General features: G+C 40.2%; 1 protein-coding gene across 2 annotated transcripts in view; it reads right to left on the reverse strand.

The window, feature by feature from the left end:
* The window catches only part of LOC111343520 (uncharacterized), a 45,946-nt gene extending 40,605 nt beyond the window's left edge, over window positions 1-5,341 (reverse strand). Inside the window, exons 1-2 of one of the 2 annotated variants that reach the window (XR_015995561.1) lie at window positions 5,224-5,341; window positions 4,963-5,135 (exon numbers count right to left, since the gene is read on the reverse strand). Coding sequence is in view for 1 of the 2 variants with exons in the window: in XM_088745734.1 (XP_088601860.1) it covers window positions 4,963-5,135; window positions 5,224-5,234 (184 nt within the window). In the remaining variant the exon portion in view is untranslated. The remainder of the gene's footprint in view (window positions 1-4,962; window positions 5,136-5,223) is intronic. The other variant, XM_088745734.1, reaches the window with a different exon arrangement.
* Window positions 5,342-10,421: the final 5,080 nt, after the last annotated feature.

Here is a 10,421-nt window from a genome sequence, read left to right on the forward strand (position 1 = left end):
GCAAAATTAAACACCATTCTTTAAAATCGGACACTGGTGTCTAAAAACGGACACCTGTGTCGAAATCGGACATTTGTGTCAGAAATCGGACACTAGTGTCCAAAAAAGGAACACTAGTGTCTAAAGTATGACACTTTCGCCCAAAATCGGACACTAGTGTCCAAAATGGTATGAAGTTGTCCGGTTGATTTTGAAAAATTCATCCGAAGGCTGAGTGAGCGTTTTAGAATAAAATTAAATACATCTGAAATAACGCAACACGATACGATGAAAAAATGATACTGTCCGGGTCGGACACATATAGCGGCGTTGATGGCGAATAACAACAGAACAGCTCATTAACCCAACGAATTTAATGACGGCGAAGAATTCCAATGTTTACAAAACCATCCGGTCGCCCTTTCATCATAAATTACGAGGCTCAGGGAACCGTAAAGACCACATGACGAAAGGCGGTAAAACGAAAGAAAAGAAAACAGTTTTTACGTACCGAAATCATTCACAAGCGCTTTTCCACGTGCGTAAAGGGGCTCATAAAAAAAAATTACTACTGAAGGATTGTGGTCTACTGACATACAAAAAATGGAGGAACGGAACGGAACGGACTAACATAAAACCTTGTTGAGGAATAGCCTCAACAGATACCCCACTGAGATATGCTGTTTGCAGTAGAAGTCCCTTCGTATAACCAAAACCAAGTAACTAGTAACTAGTGAAGTACAGCACGACACGCGGATGAGATATTCGCCTTCCTTCACGTACTTTATTTCTATCATTTCCTTGACTTTTACACCCAGTAACTTGTTTTTCGAAGGAATTCTTCATATTTATAGTTCCTACACAAAATACGTTGTTGAATACAGCTTATTACGTCAGCGATGATACTATTACTTATGACCTTTATTAAAAAAAAAAGTTCGGTATCATTTAGAATCGCATAATTGAATCTCGCATTCTGATTGGTTAATGAAAAAAGGTATTTAATGTGAAATTGCGAGTTGAAAACGAGGCTAAGTGATACTGTTGGACATCTCTTGTTTCGCGCTCAGGATAAAAACAAACAATATTATTTCTGTTTGAATTTTTATTTTCATTCAATGATGCGATTCAAGGAAAATCCATTACCTGACTCATGAACTCTGTGTTAAATTGCACTTGAAAACCGATATTGCACTCATCTCTTCGCGACTCGTGCGATATCAGTTTTCGCGTGCAATTTAACGCAGAGTCAGTTAATAAATTTTCCAATAGTATCCGCCGTCAGGGGTGTGGGTGTAAATATTAAAAAGTATTACAAAATACTCCTTGTTTTGATAATTTCAAAACATATTAGTTATCAAGGCGTTTGGCCACAAACCATCTCAGAAAAATTAAAAATACTGAGCCACCCCTAAAACATATGACATCGCGCAACGCATTCTCGCCGATCAACAAAGTATCATTTTAACATTCGATGGATAAAATTGAATCAGCGGTTTCGTGAGTTGTAAATGAATTAATAGTGTTACAAAAAGCTGAATGTAGTCCTCCTTCCTACCAAAGTCTACTCGCTCCTCCGCTTCTTAAGAGTTTCATCCATAAGAATTTGGCGTTTACTTCTGCAAGATTTCCCCGGTAGATTTTTGTTTTTCATCATCATATCATCATACGAATTTGGCGTTTATTTCTGTAAAATCTCTCCCACAAAACTTCTGTTTTTAGCTTGTTTTTCATTAACGATAACTGAGCAATTGAATGATAAATGAGATATTAGTGACTGTTATCTTAATACCATGTCGTTATGAGCGCGGTGCTTTCAGAAGAAATCCCATTACAATCATTTGTTAATGAGTGGAACAAAGATGGAAAGTGTCTACGAATCAGTCCATAACACAAGCAGCTTATCGTGTTGTCTCAGACATAAACATTGTAACTTTAGGAAATTGAATAAGTACTCAAAATTTACTATTCATTAAGAGACTGGATACCCAAAGTTTAGCTCTTTAACATAACAAGCTTTAGAGGAATTTGGTAATTTTGGGTCGCCGGCTTTTCCTCGGCGTGCCATATTACTTTCGAAACGTGAGAAAACCTGTCGTAAAATATCAGCATGAAGAGGATTAAAAAGGAAAGCAGACGAGCACCATGGAAAATTTGGGCAGAGCCTCTACTTGTAATTTCGATCTTTGTAAATTAGGAGTTTAGGCAACTTCACCCACCCCTAGGTGAGTAGATTGAGTACGTAAGTTGGTGTTCCCCGTTATCAAGACTCAACCTTCGGGTGAACTAAATCCACCATCATATGCAGCAAGACGCGCAAATCGGAATAAAATTCAAAGGGGTGGCCATTAAGACGGTAGCACTTGCATGGGGAGGGGGGTGTAAAATGGTACCGTATTTCAAGCCCACCCCTGTCAAGATAGGTCTTATAAGTCATGTTATCGCAAATTTGTTAACGAGCTGTGCAATCTGGAGAGTTCCCTCGAGAATCAAGTTATTGCGAACAACAGTTAAAGAGATCCAAAGAAATCAAGTACTAGTACGAAAGCAAATTTTTCATCTGGCCGCGTTTTGTGACGCACCAACAAAATGAAAACAATTTGCTCCAAGGAATCATAAGGTCGTGTTTTTACATTCAAATATTCGAGAGTTTATTGCGGGGAGTACATTTGAACAAGTCGATAGTCGATTATTTTCCTGATCTTGTCAGCATACATACAAAGCGTTTGATTAAGCTATTGCTATTGCGAACCTTGTTGTAGCCAGTGAGACCCCGTGTAAGGATTTGGCTATTAGCTTTGAGTGAAACATGTTCTGTTATTTCAGCTGCTTAGGGAAGACGAAACGTCTGGGTGTTTGAATAACGACAAAAACAATAATAAAAAAAAAGAGCCTCATCGTCTGATTTCTGTTTAATTAACAAAGAAAGCAATTTGAGTTTAACCTTCCAAAGCAAAGAATTTCTCAGATAGCTCTGCCTATCTCGAGTTGGAGCTGATAGAACCGTCCATTTTACAAATAGAGGGGTGACAGATTTGAAAGCACGAAAACTTGGCCGAAGTAAAGTTTTCATAGAGCATTACGCTGTAGCCTCGTTCTCATTACAAACGATGTTGGCAAAAAGTAAATCCATGAAAATATTTACTCTGACATTTTTCCTGTGCGATTATTGTAGAACTTGTTTTCAACAAAAGCACTGAAGGACCCTACGCTAATCCCATTAAATGAGTGCAAATTTTCACACTTCGCCGACAAAGGTTTTTAGTAATGTAAAGTACTTTATACATTTCTGCGCCTTGCGATGAAGAGGCTCTGTATGGTGCGAGCTTCTTAATGGTGCGAGATAATGTGCACATTTCCATTCTCGTATCTGGTGCAGTGATAGAACATAACATATAACCTCGCTCATCTGTCATTAAAAATTTACTTTAAAGAAGAGTTTTAGTTCACAAAGGGTCAATCCATTGTGCAATATCCACGCTAACTCCATGATCGTTGCGGCTCCCAACTTTCTATTTCTCCTGTCTTTTGGTACGATAACTGATGATGTGTATGCCTTGAAAAACAAGACTCAATTTGACGAGGAATTCGGTAATAGGTCTATAAGTCAACACACTTGAATGCATCCGTAATAGTTTGGATATTTTGAGCCATTTAAGGGATTAAATGGACAAACCCCGGAGGTTATCTTTGAAGACAATTTCTCTCTCTTACGAGAGAAGCCTTTCGTTCAAAATCGACCCGCAGTTACAAAGTGAGATCAAGTTTAGTATGTTGGGGCTTGGGTCGCCCACGGAAGTTGCGTGAGTCATTGGTAGGGAAATAGCGATGGTCATACTTCCACTACGAGGGTTAAAAGCAAAACAATGTGAAAATTGACTAAGGCTCAAGAACTCGGAGCTGCTAACATACATTGAACAGCGAAACGTTTTTTAGGAATGCGTAACAACCTTCAGATCTTCCTCTGCTGCCACTTCAGTTCGTTTTTATCAATGAACAGTTTTATCTACCACCGAAAGAGTAATTACAGCTTGATGAAGTGTAGAAAGCCACTGAGATTCTCGCTAGCTTATCAGTGGTCTACCCTCTTAAGCACTGATCAAAGAATTCCGAAGGGCAATCACTTTACTGAATTGTGAGTATTTTGATCCATAAAAAAATGAACCATTCACTAAACATACTCAAGAAATATATTAAATATATTAAAGGATGTAATTAAATCTTCATTTGTCACGCGTGGCATGGCAAGCAATCATGAAGATGAGTTAATACCGTATTTATAAACCAATCACAAGCATTTAAAGCTTACTGCGAAGCTTGCGCCTGATAAAAAAAAATTCCAGTCGCTTATCGCCGGGAATGGCGACAAGTGACGGATTTGTGAAAAGGGTAAAAAAGACAAGTCTCAAAAACCCAGACACACTGCTACTCACTGAATTAAAAGAAAATACAGCTCGTGCATTATTACAGGCAGGTTAGAGAAGGATATTAACTCCAAAACATAACATGAAAAAAAAATAACACAACCATGAATCCCTCTGCAACACTGCATTATTCATTAATTACTCAGATTCAATGAAATATATGAAGTTCATATATTTTGAACTGCGGTATTAGATACGTATGATTCACGATCCTCGCAGTAGATAGCGCTATTTAAGCAATAGCGAAAATCAAAATATATGAACTTCATATATTTCATTGTATCTGATTTATCACTTTCACGGGTTTATTACGAATCAACTTAACGGCCTGCTCCCAGTTGGCTTGTTAGCTCAATTGGTAGAGCGCTGCACTAGTATCGCAGAGGTCAGTGGTTCGAATCCCGTACAGGCCTGATTTTTTTCAGGTCTGATTTTCGCTATTGCTTAAATAGCGCTATCTACTGCGAGGATCGTGCATACGTATCATTAATTACTGTAACTAAATCATTTATAAAGACCACATGGATATTAATAAGTAATTTTTTTTTTCAAGACCTACCACCAAATTCCTCGAGTTTGCTAAGTGTTTCAATTTCAATTCCGAAGCCTTCGGTGGATCCTTCCGTAAATCCTTCCGATGTATCTCCGATTTTAAATTCAGCGTCTTGTCGAGTGGATGCTTTGGAAGAAGTAATAGAGGCAAACGCGGCCACTGAAAGGACGATGAAGAATCTGCCATAGAAAGGCATAAAAGTGGAGGTTAAACTCGATCTCATTATGTGGACTTTTTTCAAACAAAATTAACGCAAGCCATCAGTACCTTGTGGCCATCTTACAGCGAAACTCGATTCCGTAAAAATGATGTTAAAGAATAAAAGCCGGAGTAGTTTTTTGTTTTACCATAGAATTTCAGAGGTCACATTCCGCACAAAAGGGTTTGGCCTATGATGGTAATACGCCACCGGAAATTCCCACATAGCTGTTATAGATTAATTGGCCTCATTTGCTGAGTACATAGCAGTATCAAGTATCGTGAGCCGACGTAACTAAGTGGAGGATGAAATATCTTGGTTGATGGTATGAATTTTTAATGACAAAAAAAATTGATTCCAAGTATTTTGAATCACCCTTCCATGTACGGTGGCTCTCAAGGGCCATCCACCTACAAAAATTTTCATGACTTCATCGCGCGATAAAGGCTGATAGTTTCGAAAGAAACTGTTTGGGGCTGCGTCGGTGGGGGTAACGAAATAATTTGGATATATCAACAAAGTTGAAATGGTAAATTGGCCACCGTAACGATTACAAAAGCTGACGTTAGCCCTTCGTCGGAGTGAATAGAGGAATTGTGGGTTGTGTGTGCTTTTAACGTCGCTCCATTTTCTGCCTTTAAAAGCACACACAACCCACAATTCCCTTATTCGTTCCGACGAAGGGCTAACGCTCGAAACGTCAGCTTTTGTAATCGTTACGGTGGCCAATTTACAATTTACCATTTCAACTTTGTTGATATATCCAAATTATGTCTTTAATCTGGGCGTCTGGCTTCCAGAGTCCCCTGGGATCTTTTTGTGCCTTTGTGCACGATCCGCATGCAAATTCATTTCTTGTCCCAGGCGCGTGTAAATTCACAAAAATCGATCCTTGGCTTTCATTGCACTGTAAACTTATAATGTCCATGATAGCGCCTCCGACATTCTTCCACCAATTGATGCATTAGCCCTGTTAAATCATAGTTACTTTCCAGCCTGTCGGCCGGGTGACGTTAGTTTTGGTCGTCTGTGATAAATTCGCATATCCCAGGTCATCCCACAAATCCTTCAGGATTTGCATATCATCCCTTCTTTCTTCCGTTTTCCAGCCGCGGTGGTTTATCCGATTATGTCAAAACAAGTGCTTTCCTCTCACACTCCATGAGATCGTTAATCGTCGTTTCTGTGTTCACTTTAATCTTCCCGCTCTCTTTCATTGCACGTCGCCCTCTTGAATTAGTAGTAGTAGTAGTAGTAGTAGTAGTAGTAAAACTTTACTTATATTACAAGCTCTTCCATCGAGCCGTGTTCTAAATACAAATTTATTAATTAATTAACCAATAATATATCTAACTAAATCAATTGTCTGTACAAGGTTTTAAAACGACTATAAAAGCGATTTCATTACTAATACTATAAAAACGATTTCATTACTTGCAGCTACTTATCAATATTAATCAAATACAAGACTTAAAGGAACGAAGAGTTGGCTGTAGCTTAGCGCTCAACCGGGCAGTCTGTTCCATAGAACAGAACTACGATATTGGAAACTTCGCTTACCTGCTTCAGCACTCAGTCTAGAAACGAAAAGGTTGTATTTTGACTTTCTTAGATTATGCGAGTGAACACTGGATATAGATTTTAAAGGATTGTTTAAACGAGTCGGAGCCGGGTTAACTCAGTCATTCCAGTGTATATTCTGGACTAGCGTACCGTGTCCTCCCGTCCTTCTGAACAACTTTGCTTTTTTTGGTGTTGTTGGTAACGTCAATTTGCTTCTGTTACTTTTTTGAAATAGTCCACCTTCTTCTTCTTCTTTCCTATGTGCAACTCTAACTTGAGCACTCCGGAACGCTTACCGTTCAATCTCCTTTTATCCCACAATAGTGCACAATTTGACTACGATCAGTCCTTCCTTTCGGCAAAATCCGTCGCGCGAGTAAAAAAAATCAATGAAAAAAGTTGACGTTGGCGTCGCGGGGAGGTCTTATCTTGAATTCGACGCGTCGCGGAAGCTCCATGAGTGAGTAGGTCTTACTTATGGATACATTACTCAGCATTTTAGTTACGATATTCCAATTAATGACCCTTAACCTAGAAATCCCACATGGTACGCTTGGGCTATCTGTGGTTGTACTTTTCATATGTAGCCAAATTCTCTACTGTCTATGAGAATTGACAGCGAAATGACTGCGGTTAATTGAATATTAGTTGGAAGGTATTTATCGATCGCTTTGTTTGCTGGATTTATTCGAATGCACGCTTGAGTTAACACATCTCTCACCCTTCCATTCCTAGCGTGTTCCAGGAACTTCCAGGCGCCCAGTAATAAAAGGAAGTAGGAGAGTAGAGAAAAAAGCCTGACCCGCAGTCCACCATCAATACTGAACATCGACGACTTACGCCTCAGTCAAAATCTCTACCAATCCCTTTGGTGGACGGCCGCTGATCAAGGAGAATGAAGATTCTGTGCACGAGGATTCCCGCCAATCACTTGAACTTTGTCCCTCGAGTCCAGCTTTCTCGTGCGTTCAAACCGAGACACATGTAAAATTATCATAACCGCTCATGGTGCATTGCAGCCACGTTTTATTCCCACGTCAACTACCCATAGCATGGCTTTTAGCTATGAAACATCCGACCAGAAACCGATTTTAAGTAAGGCGCGCGCTAAATTACAATTTATAAATTGTTATCTGATGCAACTGACTTTTCTTAATTGTGACACGTATGTGTCGTAAGGAGAGAGATGTTTCATTTTCTAAAGGAAGTTAAGTCTTAAGATAACATCAACCGTTTTGTCAAAGATTTCTTATGTTTGGCAGGGTTTTTCTGTATGTTATATTTTTACTCGGAGTTTAAAGATAACTCGGTAGGACCCACCCGGAAAAATCAAAATTTAAAATAACAGGTGTGACAAACTCTGTCGCATCTTAATCTTTTTCCATCAATTCTTTCATCATTAGATGCCAACAAATCTAGTTAACATTGGTACACTAACCTTGGACTCGACTATTCCTTCGTCACAAGGATCAAATGTCGTTTGAGGGAGGTAAGTCAGTTCCTTCTGGAGATAAACAAGAGAAACTTGTCATTTACCCTTCAAAGCCCAAGGTCGAATTGTTAACTCTCTCCTCTAGCTGCCTCACAAATCCTTGTTGACGAGTTACAAGAATTTGGTTTTAGATCAAGAGAACAACTTCAACCCGACAAGTTTGAGTATTCTCATTGGGAGTTAAAGGGTCAATAAGGGTAAATTATACAAGTACACTAATCATGTAGCTGCCTCTGCAGGCCGGCATGATGAGTCGGCAAAACGAGGCTCGGGTTTGCCGGTTCTGTCTCGCAATGAACATGACTTTGTCATTAAGGAAAGGTACGTTTTTTATTGGGGGGGGGGTGGGCCGGGGGCTTCGGAGGGGAGGGTCATTAGTAAATATTTTACAAATTGGGGAGGGTCAAACCTGTTTGATACGCAGCCGGGGGAGGGTCATAGTTTTTTTTGGCAAGGAAAAAACTACTCCATGTCGGTTAGTTGACTTTGAATTATTTGTTACCAAACACGCGAAGTGTACAGAAACCTAAAACTTATATATACAAGCAAAGCTACAAGTCTAAATCAATCTACATCATTTTAAACAAATGTCGAAATATTATGTCAAAAAATTATCTTGTCCCAACTAACGTAATTGTCTCTCTCGACTCGTGTCCGCTTTCGTCCATATTTTGACGTCGGTAATGTTTCCGCGCGGGGCTCTGGTATAAAATTAGTGTCCGGTGACGATTCGTTGCCTGAGCTACTCGGGCTTGAACCGACAACTCGATCTACCACACCACTTTGCGAGTAAGTTTCCACCTCGGAAAGTGACGAGGTCACTTGTTGCTGTACATTTCTGAGTGGGGGCTTCCGAGGTTGTTGACGCCCCATTAAATTGTACAGCAAGCTACCAATTTGCGCTTTTATCATTGCGACTTTTTTCAGCTTTCTTCCCGTTGAAGGTGATCTTGTGATGGGAAAAGTACAAAGGTAGTTCGTCCACCCTCAACGACGACAGCTTATCGGAGTTGTACAGTCCAACCCAGTCAATGTCATTGTACTCCCGGTTCGGCCGTTCCATTCGCTCCAGTTTCAGTCTCCTCTTTCTTCTTCTCCTTGCGCATTTTTATCTGGGCAAGGTGCTCAACATACTCCGCTACAAGCTTTTCGGGGACAGTGTATTTATCTGAAAACCTTCTAATAGCTTCACTGTCCCCACTGACTAGTTCACTTTCCTCAAACAATCGCTTAATCTGAGCTCGAGGCTGGAAGTCATCCGGCTCACGGCCATCGGTGGGAGTTGCACTCCAAGAGAGATAATGGAAGTTTGGTAGCTTGCCATAGTCGGGATATGGTCGTCGAGTTGGAAGTGGAGCGCTGGTAGTCTCATCCTTCTCGCAAAATTTACATAGTTTGCCACTTCTCTCTTTACACGACATTCGCCTATACTCAATATAAAGCTCACCTTTCTCACAAAATGCTATTTGAGAACTCAGTATATTCGCCCTTTGGGTTCGGGAACCACCCCAGATCTTCATCTTTCCACTTCTCTGGACTTGTACTTTCACTTGTTCCCGCACCCGATGTGCTACCAACAGAGTCAGAGGAGTAGCGGGCATCCTTTTTAGAATGGCGAGTCGGCAAACAGCCACAATAGCCACAAGTTGCTCCATCTGACCTCATGAAATCCTGGCATTCTCCATAAGCGCATTTCCCTCTTTCTATTCCTCGCACATCCTTGCCCATTTTCAAGTTTGCACCGTGCAACGCCACGCAATTAACTGCTTTGTGCGCAGACACGGTTATGTGAGCAACACTTCCGGTCAGTTATCTTCACTTCCGGTTATATTTGTCTTGGAGGAGGTGGGGGGAGGGTCAGATCCTTTTTAATTAGGCATTTATGAAGGGTCAGGCATTAATACAATCTGGAAAGCTTTTTCGATCAAGACAGAGAGCACATTGGCATCGCGTTTCTTTCTTTTTACGGCGTTTTCAACGCGAAAAAGTACATAATCTATACCTAATCATCTTCACCTCGCACCTGAGCAACACTACATTCATAAATATAACGCAACATCGCTAAACCTGATCTTCAGACACTCATGTATTTTAAGGAGAGTGACAGATGTAAAAAACATTAATTTTGATTGTCGTCTTTCGAAAGTAAAAATCTAGAATAGTCAACCGCTGATACATCATCGACTGACCGCCATAAGCCACTGGACCGAG

The sequence above is a fragment of the Stylophora pistillata genome, chromosome 14, assembly GCF_964205215.1.
Source record: "Stylophora pistillata chromosome 14, jaStyPist1.2, whole genome shotgun sequence".
NCBI lineage: Eukaryota > Metazoa > Cnidaria > Anthozoa > Scleractinia > Pocilloporidae > Stylophora > Stylophora pistillata.